Source organism: Syngnathus leptorhynchus, chromosome 16 (assembly GCF_054491065.1).
Source record: "Syngnathus leptorhynchus isolate UIUO chromosome 16, UIUO_Slep, whole genome shotgun sequence".
NCBI lineage: Eukaryota > Metazoa > Chordata > Actinopteri > Syngnathiformes > Syngnathidae > Syngnathus > Syngnathus leptorhynchus.
The window spans coordinates 2,876,362-2,894,870 of NC_141210.1; the positions used below are offsets into that span (position 1 = coordinate 2,876,362).

An 18,509-nucleotide genomic window follows, 5' to 3' on the forward strand; every position below is an offset into this window, starting at 1 on the left:
GCCCACACGGATTATAATCGTTTTCCTCATCGTTTTTTAACTATTTATTTGGCAGTTTTAATAATGCACCTTCTTGAGAGCGGTTAAAAACATTGAGTACAGTGCCAGCTCATTCAACATACCGTAAAAATGATTGCGATGGGTGCAGTACTACGTGTCCCCAGAAGAAGGTGCCCTCTCCACATAGTTAAGATTAGTTTTTGGAATTCGGTCAGTCATCATTTTCGCGGGTGTGCTGGAGCATATCCCAGAGGTGGGGTGCAATGGGTGCAATGGGTCTCATTTTTATAGTCTTTAGTGTGACCTGGCCAGTTGGTGTTGAACCCAAAACCTTCCAGTCTCAGGGCAGACACAAAAGCTGAGTGATGAATAATTAGTTAATTAGCTTTAATTAGTTATTTCCTTTTGTGTCACCACACCATAAGTGTGTGTGTCAGAGCTCTTCCTCTGGCCCCCCCACCCTCTGTTGGCGGGGCGCCCCTCCCCTCTGTGCCCGAGCGTCCCAGCGATGATGTTGAGGAGGACCCCCAGGCGCCCCTCCCCTCTGTGCCCGAGCGTCCCAGCGGTGGTATTGAGAGGGGCCCCCGTGGGCAGAGTGCTGCGGGCCCTTTCTTCGGGCCCGCTGGGCACGTCCCCCAGTCATATGTTTGTCAGAAAAGTGACTTCCTGTTTGGCAAAGAGTCACGTGAGCATGCGGATTCTCACAAATGGCGCCAGGCGGGGCCTCAGCGGGCTCCGATGACAGACGGAGCGAGTCCAGATGCTCTGAGATGGGGGCGCCTCCTTTCATGTGATTCGTTCGGTGCCCGCTTCCTCTCTTGGGACCCTTGCCGTGGCTGTGGCGCTTGTGTGCCTGAGGCTGCCTGTGAGTGCCTGTGCAATGCGTTGGCGGTGGAGTAAAGTGCTGTGCTGATGGGGGAGGGAGCTCAGAGGCGGTGGGTAGCAGAGGGTCCACAGCGCCGCTGCCATCAGAAGGAGGAGGAGGAGCCTGCGGGGAAACCATGAGTTACTATGTTACAAGGTTTAGTAACGTTCGAGGAAGGTTGTGAGAAACAAACGTGAGTGCAAGTGTGGCGTGTCACTTGGCGTATGGTCATCACCTCATTGATATGTATGAGGAAGCGATTGGACTCCTCCTCAGGATCGATGACGCCTCCTCTACAACGTTGTCTGTCCAGAATCTTCTCGAGTTCTCGCCACTTCTGCTGGAATTTGGAGCGGATGGCGGCGCCGTCCAGCTGGATGACCATGAACACACTTTTATTCCTCACTTGCTCTCGAGCACCGCCGCTCACTTCTTGTCCTACCTCAGGCAGCTGTGGCGCGGCACTGGCCGTCAACTGGTCCAGGTTGTAGATCAGAGGCTCGCGGCACACGGGACAAACCACCATCAACTCCTGAGGGGGGGGGGGGGGGGGGGGGAATGACACGACAAATTTGGCAATGGATTTAAAAACAGGATGATTCATTACATTTTGTGAAAAATAGGCTCTTGATATCTTGGAAAGTGGCTGCCAAAATAAAAGTTGATGACATTTCAGGAATGAATTTTAACGAAACTAAAATGCGTTTGATGGCCCCAGGCTGAAGCCTGATGTCATTAATGCTGACGTCCAACCTGATGCTGCATGGCCGTCTTATCGTCAGCCATCTCCTGCTGGCGAAGCCGTATCTCTTCCTCCGAGTGGCGAGCGTAGCGTCCCAGACAGTGAGAGTGGAAGTAGTGATAGCAGTGCGTCTTGCTGAACGACTCTCCCTCCTGGACAATCAAGCAGCAAGTTTGTAATCCTCATTGAAGTCTTCCAGGTTGGCACATTGCATGGATAAAAAGAGAAGCTGTAGGCGACCTTGAATCCGTACAAGCAGATGACACAGTTCCCGTGGGGAATGTTGCTTTCAGTCAGGATTTCTTTGGCTTTCTGAAGGACGAAATGGAAAAGAAAAAGGTTGAGATAGTTGAACTTCCTGTTTTGAGGTTTAAGCGTGACGACCGCAACCTCAATCAGCTGGTACAAGATGGGTGAGCCCACGCATGACTCAGCTTCAAGCTCAAGACTTTGCTGAAGGCTAGAACACAACATCATCATCAGCTTCTAATATTAGACTCTAATCTTTAACAGGTTTCTGATGAAGTGGAAAAGACAGAAGTTAAAGCACATTAAGTCAGAGGACATTACCTGCTGAGCTTGTCATCAGAGAGTCCTCGCGGGTTGTGAATGGAGATGTCAGGAGATGAGCACGGATACTGAACACATGCACAAAGTACAAACCATGTGAGCTTGCATCATCCATGCAAGTGAAAATATGTAATTCTAATCATGACGGTCACCTGGTCATCGAGGGTCATCTTCAAGCAGAGTCGGACAAACTGCGATCCAGAATCTTCGGCCGTGGACGGGTACAGAACCAGACTAACCTCCCAGTGCCTGAACAAAACATTGATGTCTATGAATATGCTTTGAGCATTTGACTCAATGTTGGTCACCTGTCTTGTGTCCTGGTGACACGCAGGTCATCCAAGTAGATGGACTGCAGCACCTCAATCTCACACAGAACCCTGACCAAGAAAGACAAGAAAAGGAGGTGGAGGAGGAGGAGAAAAGGATGATGAGGGCAGTGCAAGGACAAAGAGAGCAAGCGCCATCGTCATACGCCAACAAGAATAATTTGCCATAAAAAAAGATATCGCCGGTGTTAGAGTACATTTTCAAATCCAACAATATTAAACAAGTTCCCAAATTTTTTGTTTTAACTTGAGTAAACATAAACATAAGATTTGCTGTTAAAATGTCATGTTTTTGCTGTTGCCAAATGAGCTAGCTTTAGCGAGTTAGCTGAACGGTTTTGCGCCTGGCGATCGCCACAGTTCCTTTTGCAGCGAAAAACACGCAAACGATGGAACGTCCGACTGCGGCTGAATGTCATCGCGTTGCAAGTTTTCTTTCTCTCCAAACAAGTCATGCGTGCCCAAACTCACTCGCTCTCCGTCGCCGCCATGATTGTTTGTCTCAGGATGCCGCTGTCTTCTTCTTCTACGGCCGTTTCAGTCCTCAGACGTGACGTTTGTGGAGCGAGCTCCCCCTAGCGTGTTGTCAACGTGCTTCAACAAGGACTAGTATTATTCAGTTTTGGGGTAGATAATCTTCCAAAAGGGCTAAATAAACATTAAGAATGTTATGCACGTTTTATTATGCTTAAACGACATTCTACACTTTTACGATTTACTTTAAGAAGGTTCTATAACGGTAGCTACAAGGTTCTAAAATGTTTTCTGTTTCATCAGTGTTCTCCAAGGTCCTCATAAAATTTCACAATTCTCCAGTGTGCTTTAATATGTTTCTTAAATCAGTAACAATGGTCAATTTCCTAAATGTTTAGTGAGAATCTGAGATGTTCTTTCACAATGTTGTCACAAGTATGAAATTGTTGTACGATATTGTAACTGTAATGTTGTCTTTGTGACTGTTGGGGGGAGCATTGTGTCCTCATCACCAGAAACTCCAAATTAAAAGACACAAAGAAGAAATAAAAGCGGAACAAGCACAATAATCCTGAAACGGAGCAATGGCGCGTACGCTTAAAATCAAAACAACCTCTTAGGATAGCTCAGTGTGATCTAAAGTTGAAATATTTCAACCGACACGTCAGATTTGCAGAAGTGTCATTGCAGTCGAGTGTAAAAAATGGACGAAATTGCGATGGAATCGGCTGAGTCTTTTGGATGTGAAGCTCAGCTCGGAGTCCCCGAAGCTTGGGAAACCGTCACAGCTGCTCTGGTGAGGCTTCATTCGGAAAAACAACACTTTCCAACTATGCATCCTTGTGGTGAATCTTCACTTCACACTCAAGAACCTTTCGGTGACCCGTAAGACGCTTTCGCTTCCTTCAGCCCGGCTTGTCTTTGTGAAGATGTTTGCTGGCTGCATCCGAAGAAGAGAAGGCTGGAGGTCCTCCCGCTGATTTGACCATAATCTGCACGAGTTGATTTGCGTGTTCAGTTGTTCATGCCTAATGTTGACAAATTGCTCTAACGTGTGCTTTGTGTGTTGCAGATGTCCGAGGGCAGCAGGCCAGAAGATCGCGACCTGTCGGCCAGTGTGGAGGTGTTGTGCGGTCAGGGTGCCGCTCGGCTTCTGGCCAGTTGGCTGCTGGAGACACTGCAGATGCGCCTGTCCTCCTCGATTGTTCCAGAGTTTTGGTGCGGACTCAAGCAGATGGAGAATGAAGTGGACGAGAGGGGTCGGGTCTGGGTTCTCCTCACCGCTTTCCGGACGTTGCTGGAACGACTGCAGCCGTTTTTGGGCAAGTCGAGCCACGTGCATTGTGCCTGTTCTCTAATCAGTTGTTTTTGGGGTCTCTATAAACTTCAAACAATAAAGATATTCATTTTAGGCAGAACATTTGACTGTCTTACAATACTTTGACCTTTAGTTTCAGGCAGAACAAAATGACTGTTTAACAAATCTTTGACCTTTAGTATTTCTATAACTGTTGATTGCACCATAAATATCATCTTCCTTTTTCAGTGGGCCTGGAGCAGTTGGGGGCGTGGCAAGATGAGGACCCGGCTGATGTGTGTGGCACGGGGCCTCGGGGCCTCCAGGAGCGCGCCTTCACCATCATCAGAGGCTTGCTCCTCTTCCCGCCTTCGCAGCTTCTTCAAGACAGAGTGCTGGGCTTCTACAGCAGGACCTTCGCCGTCTACATCGCGCGGAAGGGCCACGCCCACGGGGACAATGAGGGCCGTGCTCCCGAGGGCGGCGAATGCAGCGGATGCGAGGTCCCCGTCGACGAGTGTTGGTGTCAAGAGGCTCTCAAACATCTGCAGGAGCTCGGCCACATCTTGTGAGTGCAAACATAACCGGTTAGTTAGTCTTGTCTAACTGGACAATACCTGCCTTATTTACAGAACGATTGATTAGGTGACGGTGGGCTCGTCGCAACCTTTCGCTGTATTTTCAGATCCAGGGTGGAGCTCCTGGAATGGGTCAGCTGTGACGCCCTCACGTCCATCTTGCACCGCCTTATCGAGCAGTGGCTGGAGCAGCACTGCCGGGGCGAGTACGAGCGATCCTTTTTGGATGACTTTCAACAGGTGCGCTCTTTTTTCAAAACAAGCAGAACATTGTAATGAGCCTGAAATACAAGACTTGTGTTTCAGCACAAACGCCAAAGGTTTCTGACTCAAAAAGTAGAGAAAATGATCTATAAACAAAAAGGTTCACATGCTCATATGGTCCCTCAGTGGTTGGAGCTGGTGGTAGGCTGGCTGGGTCAGGTGTTCTCCAACCAGCAGGTCCGCGACAGTCCCCCGGATCCCGCCGTGCCGGCGAGCTCGGTGCTGAAACAGTGGCGTTGTCACATGCATCAGTTCTTCTGCAGGATCTACGTCAACATGAGGATAGACGAGCTGTTCAGCATCATCCGAGGTCAGGTGGCCAGCGCTATGCCATACGTGCTCGTCAAAATGAATTGGAAAAAAAACCTCATGTATATTGTCTTACTCAGACTTCCCGGAATCCAAAGCGGCAATTGAAGACCTCAAGTTCTGTCTGGAACGAACCAACCAGCGTCAGCAACTCCTCACGTCGCTCAGGTCCACTTTTGAGAATCGCTTGTTGCATCCTGGTGAGCTCCCACGCTCCTACAATTTTTTGGGATGGGCACAGTACAAAATGAAACCTGTCATCATCTCGTCAGGCGTCCACACGTCGGACATCCTCACCGTTTACATTTCGGCCATCAAGACCCTACGAGAACTGGATCCTTCCATGGTGGTTTTGCAGGTGGCCTGTCAGCCCATCAGGAAGTATCTCAGGTCTGTCAAGCACGCACGCATACATGTGGACGTCGAGTAAACGAGTGATCGGGCTTTCAGGACGCGCGAGGACACGGTCCGCCAGATCGTGGACGGTCTGACGGGTGATGCGGTGACGGGTTGCACCGACCTGGCCTCAGAGCTTTCCAGAGGTGACCCCGTCACATTGGAGATGCAGGACAGCGACGAGGAGGCCGGCGACCCCGAGAGCTGGACTCCGGACCCTACCGACGCCGTGGCCGGTCAGTCGCCCTCAACAATGTCCTCTTTGGGGGGGGGAGGGTCCACGGGTTCGGTTCCCGTTGCGAACGAGACCTCGCATTTTGCGCCTCAGACAAGTCGGGCTCCAAACGGCGTTCGTCGGACATCATCAGCCTGCTGGTGAGCATCTACGGCAGCAAGGACATCTTCATCAATGAGTACCGCACCGTGCTGGCCGACAGGTTGCTGCATCAGCTCAACTACAACACCGCCAGGTACGTTGCTCGTGCGCCACCCCGACGAGAGCTCGCGCCCACGTCCACGTCACGCATGTGCTTGCAGGGAAATCAGGAATGTGGAGCTGCTGAAACTTCGCTTCGGAGAGTCGCACATGCACTATTGTGAGGTCATGCTGAAGGTAGGAAGCAGAGCTAACCGTGGAAGTACGTGAGCCGGGCCAGATTTGAACGTCCTCCATTCGGCGCGTGTCGGGCGCAGGACATGGCCGACTCTCGCCGCATCAACAGCAACATCTGCGAGGAGGAAGAGGAGGAAGGGGAGGAGCCACGGCAGAAGGGGGAGGATTCTCAGCCACCCTCATGGCTCTCGGCCCTCATCCTGTCTTCTGAGTTTTGGCCGCAGCTGAAGGAGGAAAAGATGGAGATGCCCGCCATCGTGCAACGTGCCACCGAAGCCTACACACGACGATACGAGAAGCTCAAGGTAACACATGCGTCGTTAGCGTGCGCTAATGCTAACACTATCGATATCGTCACAAAACCTGGAAGTTATTTGATTTATAAAATACGCTAAAGTAGTTTTCTAGCTTTTTTTTTTTTTTTTTGCGTTTGTGTCGTCAGGCCATGCGGACTCTTAGCTGGAAGCCTCATTTGGGCTCCGTCACGCTGGACGTGGAGCTGGAAGACCGAACGGTCAGCAACGTCACCGTGTCGCCACTGCACGCCGCCATCATCCTGCACTTCCAGGACAAAAGTAAAAAATTGATCAAAATAGTACAAATAATTCCAAGTCATGACTCCATGGTGGTGACGTATGTGGCTGTACACTTCAGGTAGTTGGACCTTAGAGGAGCTGAGCGCCGCCCTGAGCGTCCCCAAGGAGGCGGTGCACAGGAAGTTGGCGTTGTGGCAGCAACACGGCGTCCTACGCGAAGAAAGCGCCGGCCGTTACTCGGTGCTGGAGACGGCGTCATCCTGCAAGGACAAAATGGAACGTGGCGCCGTCATGATGATCGACAGCGACGACGAGCGCGACTCCAACACCACCACGCAGACGCAGCAGAAAGAGGAGAAGATGCAGGTAACGCTAGTACAGGAACAAAAGATGGCAGTTTTGGTCATTATGACATCACAAGCCAGGTGTGTTTATGACCAGAGAAGTTCAAACATAACCTTGGCTCTGTGTGTGTCACGTCAGCTGTTCTGGGCGTACATCCAGGCCATGCTGACTAACCTGGACAGCATGACGCTAGAGCGCATCCACTCCATGCTTCGTATGTTTGTGGTGTCGGGACCCGCCGTCACTGAGATGGACGTCGCCGAGCTGGAGGCCTTCCTGCAACGCAAGGTCCGCGAGCATCAGCTCGTCGTGTCCGCCGGCGTCTACAGGCTGCCCAAGACCACCTGACCCGAAGGGGGCTGCCGCCTTGCTCATGAGGAAATCAGGATTCATGCAACTCCATGAGTGCCTCTGCTCATTTTTCTCCAAATAGACATTTTTTTATGGTTTTGAGATGAGGGGAAATTTGTGAGGCAAGTGCACTTCCGATTCATACCACTAGTATGCAGCATCACACCACTGCTTTGCCATTTGCCACTCAAGGAAGGATGGTCAAATCATTAGGTACACACATGAGGTTAACTTCATCAGTTTGGCCAAACCATTTTGGATTCAAGACTTTATTTGTACAGTTGCGAGGCACTAGAGTTAAGTTTAAAAAAAACAACACACAGTTAGGTCACTGGTCACGTTTGTGTTAAGTGTGTGCACAGATTATGGCACACAGTAAGTGCAAATAAAACGTTTGTTCTGCCACTGACCCCTTTCGTCTTTTACGGGTATGTCAAGACAAAGATGTCAGTGCCATCCTCAGGATGATTCGATCCTACGTGGATTTCAATTGTCAAGAAGATGGACAGACGCTTTGGTTCAAGTTGAAGAAAAAAAAAAAAAGAAAAGGGGGTACTAGGGCCACACTGACAGGAGACCTCACACTTAAAGAAGGAAGCGAAATTGGGCAGAAAAAAAGTTACCTTTTCAACAAGACATTAAAATGTTTTAGAATTTTAAATATTAAATTTACATAATACTTGATGTAAAAATATTGACAAATATGTAGAGGTATTTTTTTTCCAGAATTGTGAATTTTCAATATTGTACAATTAAATTGGTGGAGAAGCGGTAAGCTCATAAACGGTTCACAGTTTTGAAGTTAAGCGTTTGAATCCGGACTTTGGCCTTCTCGTGTGAGCACTCAAAGAAAAGCCACACAAGCGCCGACCCGCTATTTTCAGGCTTTTCTAGGTATCACATTCAAAAAGATGGATGACTATATGAGTGTACGTCACACACAAAAAAAGGCTTTTGGGCAATGTTACGACTTTAGTCTTGAAAAGATGCCTTGACTTTTGTAGCAATTTGATTTTAATCTAAAAAAAAAAAAAATATTGTGCAGTAGTAGTATATTTTGTGAGTGTGGTCCCAGCACTACTATGTATTAATGGTAGTATTTACGTGTGCTGAGTGTACAGTAGTTGCCAATAAAGTTGTCAGTGCGGACGGGAGATGATGAGCAAAAAAAAAAATATGTGCTTTTCCACTCAGCAGCATTTCTTGGCTCTCTTCCGGCGGTCCCGCTCCCGATGCGCATTGATGTTGACCGTGTCCCTCTCCCGCTCACGTTCCCGCTCGGCCCGGTTCTGACTTTGCTTCTTGGCCCGCAGGACCATGTGAGTGAAGGCCATAAACATCTGCAGAGCACAGTAGGTTTAAGACACAAAACAGTTCCCCCCTCAATTGGAGTGGCATCGATACGCTTGCGTACGCAACAGACCTCTTCCACGTTGATGTTTTCTTTGGCACTGGTCTCGAACACGGGCACCCCGACCGACTCGCCGAAGCGCATCGCGTCTTGGCTGTCCACCTGCTTCCTGGACGGATCGTCGTTCTTGTTCCCCACTAAGGTGAAATAAAGTATTGATGTATATCGGGGGGGGGGGGGGGGGTTCTCAATTCATCTGTGTAGGTTGCAAAGCCAGTGGTAGTGTTGTTGTAGTGGAAGCGACGGATCCGACTGACCGAGAACCTTGCAGACGCTGTCGCAGTTTTGAGAAATCTCGTTGAGCCAGCGCTTGACATTAACAAACGACTCGGGATTGGTCACGTCGTATACGATGATGACGCCGTGCGTGTTCCGGTAATACCTGCACGCATGCACGCACACATGCAAATATTTGTAAAGGCCGTCCGTGCGTGTGCGTGAATATGTGTATGTGACGTTTGATGCGCTTACGTGGAGGTGATGGTCCTGAATCTCTCCTGCCCGGCCGTGTCCCAAATTTGCAGTTTGACGCGCTCCCCTTCCACGTCCACCGTCCTGATCTTGAAGTCCACGCCAATGGTGGTGATGTAACTTCCTGCAGCACAACCACTTATTTAAAGACATTTGTTTCACAAAACACACTGCTGCGAGAAAGTAAGCGGTCCAGGTTCTCAAGTAGAAAAGGAACGAGGACTTCAAACTCACCAGAGAAGGAATTGTCTGCAAAGCGAAGCAGCAGGCTGCTTTTGCCGACATCTGCGAGAAGAAAACATGGCGAGAAAGGTCAAGCGAGGGGAGTGACAAATGACGAGATGAGATGAAACGAGACGCACTGGAGTCGCCAATGATGAGCAGCTTGAAAAGGTGATTGTAGTCCTTTCCCGCCATTCCCGACTCCTCGCTGTCCAACGTCGTCCACAATCGTCACCGCCGTCGCCGCACTCGCACTACGATCAGCACTGACCTTTGGGTTCCTCCGCCGGCATCACGCTGGCTTTCAGTTTTACTTTGGCGATCCGAGTCCAAACTTTTCAGCTGCTAACTGCCGACGAGGAACGAGCACGGAACCGGTCAACATAAATACGGCGGGACAACTAGGAGATGTTGCTGCTCCTCAGAGGTTCCATCATTGAAGCCTTCAAGAGCATCAGGAAAGTTGAGGCGTCGCTTTCAATCGCTGTTTCCAACTTTACAAAACAAAGAGGATGAAGAATTGGTTCCATTTCCACATACAACGGAGAACATTTATCTTCATTTTTCAATTTGTCTTTACCAGAGCATCCCCTACATAATCAACTAATATATTCATAAATGCAATAAAATCACAGTATGTAAATGAGTACAAGAGATTGAATGTCTGGACGTTTAAGAGTCAAAAGAAAAAAAAACGGAACTTGCTACTGCTCAAGTTGCAGCCAAAGTCAGAAATGTGCACTTTCCATTCGGAAAAGGAGCTGGGGTGTCCCCCTAAAGCCCCCCCCCCCGCTTTCCAAGAATGGCATACAGTTTATATATAGGTAGAAGAGGACTTTATATTTAGCAACAAGTAAACGACACCAATCGATTATGTATAGTCACAGACACTCGCATTGCTCAAGCAAACAATGCGTCCACTGTGCGATAGGAGGGGGGGGGAAAGTATTTTTAACGCAATGTGTAAAGAATACGAAGCGTAGCCTACAAAAGACATATTTTACTCTTACGCTAATTTCACTAAAGGAAAAAAGTGACAATCAGAAACTTTACATGCCTCTCACGTCTTAATGCGTCAACATGTTGTGTCCACACATTTTTAGACATCCACTGAAACAAAGTTAAGCGGTAGATTATGCCTTCAATATTTATAATGTTTGATGGAAAAAATGCACTACGATGAGACAACTGAACGTTCCTACTTTCAAGGGTAACATAATGCAACATCGCTTACTACCGGTCACGTGCTCAAACTGATCATATCAAAATTGAATAGTTGACGTTTTAAACTAAGCACAACAATAAAATTTCAATTTGAGAAGGCCCCCTTTAATGATGCTAAAGTGAGAAAGCCTGCAAGCACACAAAAATGAGCAATGAGCACGATGAACAAAAACGAAAACGTTGGGGTGACGTCACGACTCAACACACCTTCCGGCTCGGAGCCGAACTTGATTCCTTTTTGTCAAAAAATTATGCCAACAATGAAATGAATTATCTCGTGATTGCTCGTTTGGACGCCGAGTGAAGTCTTTCGAGGAGATTTTTCCATTCGGCGCACGCTTTGTACATTTTCGCTCATTGTGGGTCACAATTGAACATGTCACGAGAGTTTCGCTCCCGCGTTTGCTGCAATCTCACTGAGTCATGAACGCTTAAAGACGTCAAAAAAACTGGAAACACTCCGTTGAGCAAAATCACGAGTGAACAACACGAACGTGGCATTAAGTTAGGAGTGTTTACATGGTAGAGTAGGTACAAAAATAACAGTTTAGATGTGGACTGTACAAATAAAGTCCGTTTGATGTCCGCAGGCCTAACGCGGATACGAAAACTTGTCGGCATACACACGTTAACACGTCCGCATACGTCAAACTCACTTTAGTTGAGCGTCGGAAGCTCGTTGCTGACTTGTTTCAAGTTTGTTGAGCTCGTCGGTGTCTTCAATAAACGAAAAGAGACGAGAAGATTCGCAACATGCGACCATCGACCACACCTGATGAGCTTCCAGCCGCTCTCGCAGCATCTCACGATGCCTTCATGGCGCCTGGGAGAAAACAGGGCCAGAACTAAAGACAACAGCAAACTCAGGAGTTGGGGGGGGGAAAAACATTTTATTAAAAGGAGTAACCTTTACTGCTTAGCCCATAACACTAAGATAAGAGCTGCAATACGAGAACCAGAAAGGTTTTATTTACTGTGTATTTACATACAAGCACAATTGTTATTGATGGGGCTTTACACTTGCACCCCCAAAAAAGTAACAACTTCATTTGTAAATTTGTGAGATGTACTTTGAGGAAATGAAAGCATTTTCTTTTAACTGTCAAGTATACCTCAATGATTAACTGTTTCCATTTTATTTGAAAGGAAAGATTTTTGACACTTTGCTTTTCCCCTTGAACTGATCAGCTCATCATGTCCATCAGAGTAACATTAGGAACTCAAGAAATTAACAATTAACTTTATTATCATCACCTTTTGGATCCATAACAAAAGAAAAGTCACATGGTGCGGACACAGGAAGTCAAACCAAGACACGACTAGAAGTCACATGACGACCATATGACAAGCCCACACGGTAGTGGGCTGTCACGGAAAGGAGAAGTGTGCAGCAGGCGTGTCTTTGCTTCCTGTGCTGCTTGCTTCACTTCCTGCTGTCAGGAGGAGGAGGAGCTTGTTTGTTGAAGGTCAAAGTTCACAGGGCGAGTCAGCGGGGCCGACCTCCCGACCCGCGTCCTGAAGTGGGCGCTTTCCGCATGTGTCGGGGAGGAGAATAACTCAGAGAGCGAGAATCCCGCAGTGAGTCGGCCGGAAGCCTACCAGGTGGACCGCCGCTGTCGACCAAAAGAAATTTTAAAAAAAAAATTAAGAAAAGCAATTTCAACATCATTAAGTTCCCTTCCTAATGATTTTAACTTTATGACTTTAACTTCCTGATGATTTGACCTCGAGAGATATTTTAAACTTGACGATCTTTTAACGTATTGCGGATTTCAACGGGCTAACTTCTCACCTTTTGTCCTTCTTGTCTTTTTCGGTGTCTGAGGAGGAGGAGGATTGGGAATGCCGAGCTTTAGCTTTCCTGTTTTAAAGGACAGAAAAAAGAAGAGGAGATATCAATCCAGAACTCAGATCAAGTGATCACACACTTCCTGTTTGTGGCATACCCTTTTCCTGGTTGCTCCTCTGAGTCTGAGCTGTCTGAAGAGGAGGATGATGAGGAGGATGAAGAGGAGGAGGAAGATGAAGATGAAGAGCTGCTGCTCTGGCTTGCTTTCTTGTCAGATTCTTTTCCATTGACGCCGCGCTCGGTGACCATTTCCCGCCGGGCCGGGGTTGACTTCTTGCGCTCCGATTGGTCGTCGGAGCCTCGCGACGCATCCACGCGACCTGCCGAGGCGTCTGAACCGCTTTTCAGCATCCTGCGCTCTGGTCTCTCATCTTCCTGCTGATTTTTCTTCCCCCGCTCTGGAGGATTGGCCTCTTTCCTGTTTGCCGGCGGCGGAGAAGGCGATGATGACGAGGATGAGGACGAGGAGTCGGAGGAAGACGACGAAGACGAGGACGGTTTGGGCTGCTGGACGATTCTCTCAGGTGGCGCCCGCTGCTCCGGCCTGCCCGGACGCTTGTCCACTTGGCTAGCTTGCGCCCGGATGCCTTCTGAGGACGCAGCGTGAGCGGCTCCCTTTGGCGAGGGACTGATTGGCCTCCTTTCTTTTGGGGGCAACGGAGAGGGGCTGGAAGGCCTCCTGGAAGATGGCGATGGTGTGCGACTGTTGCGCTTTCCCCTTGGCGAGCGACTAGTTAGTCTTCTCACCGGCGAGTAACTGGTGCGCCTCCTCACCGGCGAGCGACTGCTGCGCCTCCTCACCGGTGAGCGACTGCTGCGCCTCCTCACCGGCGAGCGACTGGTGCGCCTCCTCACCGGCGAGCGACTGGTGCGCCTCCTAAGCAGTGGCGTTGGGGAGGGAGTGGGCGGCCTCCGGCGCACTGGCGAGGGCGAGCGGCTGTAACGCCTCCTAATTGGTGAGCGACTATCGCGTCTCCTGGGGGGCGGCGAAGGTGGGCAGCGCACCCTGCGGGAAGAAACAAATGTTTACTCACGACTGCTATTTTCTAACTCCACAATGAGGTCAACTTTTGCAGTGCCTGCATTCTGAATTATTCACTCAAGGGATTGCAACTTGTGTTTGAACTTCTTACCTGATCAGAGGGCTGCGCCTCCTGGGGCTCCTGGTCCTGCTACGTCTGACAGTCCGTTCCCATCCTCGCTCCCGGAGGTGGGCCGGAGGAGGACTACTTCTCCTGGTGTGGTCCTGGTACTGCTTGGGCGGAGTGGCACGGTGGGTCGCGGGAGAGCGAGACCTCCTGCTGGGCTTTTCCCGTGGACTATGGCGGTCCAGATGGTTTTTCCCTGGAGGGGGGTCGGCGGGGGCTCTGTGAGCTGGCCGCTCCATGTTGTCTTGTGTCCGCTCGGGGAGTCTTCGGGGTTCTTGTGAGGTCTCGGGGCGTCCGTTGGTGACGAACCTTCGAACGCCTGCTCCGATGGAAGCTGAACTTCTGTTTTCGCTTGTCTCGGGTTGGTCTTCATCTTCTGACGAGGACGATGAAGATGACGATGAAGACGAGGATGAGGACGAGGATGAGTCGCTGTCACTGCCGTTCTGTTTTTGTTCCTGCACCTGCTGCTTTGGAGGACTTCTGGTCTTGGTGTCAGGTTTGCGCCGACTTCCCAGTGCCTGGTCAGACTTCCTCCCTTCATCGCCTCGACTTTGGTCCTGGCGTCCATTGAAGGGCGGCGAACGAGAACGACGAGGTGGAGGGCGAGAAGAGGTGTCTGCTCTTTTTGCGGCCTCTCTGCTCTTATACGTCTGCAGTGAGTCTCCTCTGTTCCTGATCTCAGGAGACGGGGACGACGAGTGGCGTCTGGTCCTCGTGTCGCGCTTCCCTGCGTTCTTCTCCTCCTCTCGTTGCGCATCTCTGCTGCGACCAGTCTTGGCGTCCGCTCTGGGAGGTGACGGAGAAAACGACCCGTATCTGGTCCTCATGTCCCGCTTCCCGGCGTTTCTCTCATCCTCTCTTCTACTGCGACCAGTCCTGGCCTCCACTTTGGGCGGTGAAGGAGAAGATGATTTGTTTCGGGTCCTGGTGTCCCGCTTCCCGGCGTTCTTCTCTTCCTCTCGTTCCGCTCTTCTGCTGCGACCAGTCTTGGGGTCTGCTCTGGGCGGTGAAGGAGAAGAGGAGTCATGTCGGGCCCTGGTGTCCCGCTTGCTGGCGTTTCTCTCCTCCTCTCTTCTGTTGCGACCAATGTTGGCGTCTGCTCTGGGTGGTGAAGGAGAAGAGGATTCGTGTCGGGTGCTGGTGTCCCGCTTCCCGGCATTCTTCCCTTCCTCTCTTCTACTGCGACCAGTCCTGGCCTCCACTTTGGCAGGTGAAGGAGAAGAAGAGTCATGTCTTGTCCTCTGAGGAGGACACGGTTTTGCTTTTTCTGCCTTTTCTCTGCTGGTTGAACGCCTTCCTCGACCTTTGTCTTTGCCACTTTGTGGACTTGTTGGTCTCCCTCTCTGTTTGTCCCTCTCTTTGCTCCTGGAGCTCCTCTGGGCGCCCTTTTCACTATTCCTCTTTCTTTTGTCTGGCTCTTTACTTCGGGAACGTCGCCTTTCGCCCTGCCGCTCTTTGCTCCTTTCAGTCTCTTTTTTTCTGTCGGGGGAAGTAGAGTCCCTCCTCCTCCTGGAAAGGGAAGCCACTCCCCTCTCTTTCTCTCTCTAGTGGAAGACAGACAGACAGAACAGGAGGTGAGCGGACCTGCACCGAGACTTGATTCATGCAGGGGGTGATGGATTTATGCCTCACCTCGTCACCTCCTCCACGTCGCGGACTCTGGTTGTCCCCGCCTCGTCTCCGGTCCGCAGATCTTGGCATGCGGCCGTTGTCCACCTGTTGTGTCTTGCTCTGTCGTGATCGCAATGGCACGGGCGAGCGACTGTTGACGTTTCACAAGACATTTGGTGACGTCATTCAAATGAAATCAAAATGAAACCTATTCACGGTGAAGTGTCACACCTGCGGGACGATGTGGACGAGACGCTCCGCTGCGGCGCTGCCTTGGTCTTTGTGGGACTTTTACTCACTTGCTTCTTTTTCTTCTTTGAAGCCTTCTTCTGCTTCTCGTCTGAGGAACTGAGGAGAGAAAGAATCACATTTTCTTTCAAAATCCACATCAGTTAACAGTTGTAGCAAGTATTTTATTTGGAGTTACTTTTAGACCAATATCAACTATAACTTGAGTACTTCAGAGTTCGAGTACTTGTACCAGTCAAGAAAAACAAAGTCCTACCTGTCATCCTCCTCTGACGCTGAGGACTCGCTGAAAAAGAAATGAGAAGGCAACAGTTGAGCGTGGGAAAGTTGGACACATTGAATCAAAGTAAAATACCGTTTCTTCTTCTTCTTCTTGGATTTTTTCTCCCGGCGAGGAGGCGGCGAGGGACTCTGTGAGCTGCAAGGTTTGACGGCAACAACGGCAACATATTATAACTTTTAGTTTTTTCTCACACACATGACGATTTGTCGATGTGTAAAAGGAGGTTCTTCTATTTGACTGTGTCTCACCCGGCTCTCTTTTTGGTTTTCTTTTTCTTCTTGCGACTGCGTTTCTTGGGTGGGGAATCCGACTCGTCCGAGTCCTCGACCAACCTGCCGAAGAGCACACGGAGCATGTTACTCAAAATGTGATTGTTCATCTGGCAGCTTGTTGCAATGTTGGACTGCCAGCAGCAGAAACAAAAGTGATCCTCCTGCTACTGCTGAAAGAATAGAAAACTTTGTACTTACGTATATTTCTGCTGCTGCTGCTGCTGTTGTTGTTGTTGTTGTTGTTGTTGCAGCTGCTGCTGCTGCTTTTCCTTTTCCAGGCGCTCCTGCTCGCGCTTCTCCTTCTCCTTCTCCTTGCGGTCGGCGTGGAAGGATGAGCCGTCCACGTAGTCACTGGAGATGCCAAAGGCGGCTCGGAGCCGGTCGTTCTTCTGCTGGTTGGCCGCCGCCAGGGCGTGCGTTTCGGTCACGCTGAGCATACCAAAAACACCCCCAATGAGCCATGACATAATGATCATTTTAATATTTATCTCTTAGTAGTTGTTGGCTTACCTGGTTTTGTCATCAGCGGCGGGAGGCTGCGGCTGATTCTTTTCCTGCAGCATCATTCGGAAGCTGTTCACCTTCTCCTCGATCTCCTCTGCCGAATATCTGAGGCGGCAAGCGGACAACAGCATTTTTACCATCAGGCTCCCAAACAAATGACATCATCATACGTCATCATTTTGATCAACAGTCATTTTGCCACCTTACCCCTGCTCCTCCATCATGTCCTGAAACTTGGCGCACTCCACCTCCAGCTGCCGCTTCCTCTGGTGCTCCAGAATGTCAGCGTTGGGCTGCCGGTTGAGTTGAAGGTCCAGCCGCTCGCGGTCCTTTTCGTCGCGCTCACCGCCGCGATCATCACGGGGCCGCTTGGACCGTAGCGTGGACAGGTTGCGCTGAACGTAGCCATTGGTTCCGCTGCCCCTGGGAGTGGTCAGGCCAATGCCATTGTACATGGCAGCTCTGAGGAGGCAAAACATTTTGCAGTGTTTATTTAGTCAACCTGCATTCATTTGATTCTCGAGGAGAATTTGAGTAATGGAGAAAATGTTGCACCTCTATTCAGGTGACAATGAAAACCCTTCGGAGTCTGATTGGCGCGTTTCATGTTAGAAAACATGGTTTTACATGTTCGAGACAAGAAGAAAGTGTTGTTAAATTATTCGTGTAGGATAACAAGTTTCTTGTTTGACTCACGCGTCCAAAATTTAGGATCAAATTTGCTACAGGGAGCATTGTGACTCTTAGTGTAGCATCTTATGTTAACGATTAATTATTTGCTCAATAAAGTTTAAGAATGCCATTTAAGCACGTGCGCAAAAAAGGCATTCGAACATGCCGATTTTTGAAAACAAACTTTTGGAAGAAAAGGATGAATACGTGATTATCCACTACTCGTAACAAATAATTGAAACGGAAAGTAAATGTATCGTTTGGAGAACATCACCACGGGCCCCAACAATAGCTCAGGCCTAGCTAACAAGCATTTGATTTAGCGGATAGACGGCAAGCTAGCAGGTGAGCTAAGGCGGCTGTTACGTACCACACTCTTCTCCGCTCCCGGAGAGAAAATTCGCCGCCGGGAATTGTAAATACTCTTCGCCTGATCTTTATTTGCAGTTTGTGTAATCGACGCGTGTCTAGAAAAGTCTGACAAAAGAAAAAGACCGAGTAAGCTTTGTTAGCTCCGTTAGCAAGAACAAGCGCAAACGAAAGGGGGACGAAGCAAAAACCACGTGACATCAACGTCACAAAAACGCGCTGGATAAGGTGAGACGCACGTATAGGTCTCACAGAATATTAATTATTTCTCACTGGGATTCTACCAAGCTACACAATGATCGCAAAAAAAACCTACAATTTTCCATTTTCATTTAACGTTTGAATTTATTTAATTGGGTGAATTCTAATTTTTATAAGCCATGCTTTAACACAATGAGTAGCCTAGTATTGCGTTTTCTCAAAATCAAGGAAAAGAGAACTAATCCAATTTTGGCAAAAACTAGGGAGAGTAGAATTTATTTTTCCAAAACTAGCTTTTCCTCCTCCTTCCCGAACATGATCTCAAGTGAAACTTCATCTCCCACGATGCCC

The 18,509-nt window shown here is 49.3% G+C and overlaps 4 protein-coding genes across 5 annotated transcripts; 1 reads left to right on the plus strand and 3 right to left on the minus strand.

The window, feature by feature from the left end:
- Positions 1–18: 18 nt before the first annotated feature.
- Positions 19–3,070, minus strand: rnf25 (ring finger protein 25). Of its 2 annotated transcripts, XM_085933237.1 has the most exons (10): positions 2,978–3,070; positions 2,486–2,557; positions 2,330–2,426; positions 2,178–2,245; positions 1,998–2,067; positions 1,848–1,919; positions 1,619–1,759; positions 1,308–1,397; positions 1,101–1,238; positions 19–988 (listed from the first exon to the last, which is right to left on the minus strand). In XM_085933237.1, the coding sequence occupies exons 1-10, from the start codon at positions 2,995–2,997 to the stop codon at positions 434–436; spliced, it is 1,323 nt and encodes a 440-aa protein (XP_085789363.1). In that variant the 5' UTR covers positions 2,998–3,070; the 3' UTR covers positions 19–433. The 2 variants fall into 2 exon arrangements, with proteins under 2 accessions (XP_085789363.1, XP_085789362.1); XM_085933236.1 differs by having other exon boundaries at positions 1,848–2,067.
- Positions 3,071–3,482: 412 nt separating this feature from the next.
- On the plus strand, positions 3,483–8,838 carry anapc2 (anaphase promoting complex subunit 2). The gene is made up of 14 exons (XM_085933227.1): positions 3,483–3,776; positions 4,053–4,302; positions 4,527–4,845; positions 4,963–5,095; positions 5,246–5,429; positions 5,509–5,628; positions 5,701–5,818; positions 5,879–6,060; positions 6,153–6,294; positions 6,362–6,437; positions 6,518–6,742; positions 6,880–7,012; positions 7,092–7,339; positions 7,457–8,838. Exons 1-14 carry the CDS (start codon positions 3,684–3,686, stop codon positions 7,664–7,666), a joined length of 2,433 nt encoding a protein of 810 aa, XP_085789353.1. The 5' UTR covers positions 3,483–3,683; the 3' UTR covers positions 7,667–8,838.
- On the minus strand, positions 7,921–11,835 carry LOC147044067 (ras-related protein Rab-35). The gene is made up of 7 exons (XM_085933242.1): positions 11,654–11,835; positions 9,914–10,267; positions 9,786–9,836; positions 9,552–9,675; positions 9,338–9,462; positions 9,093–9,217; positions 7,921–9,009 (listed from the first exon to the last, which is right to left on the minus strand). Exons 2-7 carry the CDS (start codon positions 9,966–9,968, stop codon positions 8,860–8,862), a joined length of 630 nt encoding a protein of 209 aa, XP_085789368.1. The 5' UTR covers positions 9,969–10,267; positions 11,654–11,835; the 3' UTR covers positions 7,921–8,859.
- Positions 11,836–11,867: 32 nt separating this feature from the next.
- On the minus strand, positions 11,868–18,461 carry srrm2 (serine/arginine repetitive matrix 2). Its single transcript, XM_085933224.1, has 13 exons — positions 17,959–18,461; positions 17,124–17,378; positions 16,923–17,021; positions 16,611–16,841; positions 16,389–16,472; positions 16,213–16,275; positions 16,114–16,143; positions 15,840–15,956; positions 15,630–15,759; positions 13,980–15,541; positions 12,944–13,852; positions 12,790–12,858; positions 11,868–12,610 (listed from the first exon to the last, which is right to left on the minus strand). Exons 2-13 carry the CDS (start codon positions 17,369–17,371, stop codon positions 12,484–12,486), a joined length of 3,669 nt encoding a protein of 1,222 aa, XP_085789350.1. The 5' UTR covers positions 17,372–17,378; positions 17,959–18,461; the 3' UTR covers positions 11,868–12,483.
- Positions 18,462–18,509: the final 48 nt, after the last annotated feature.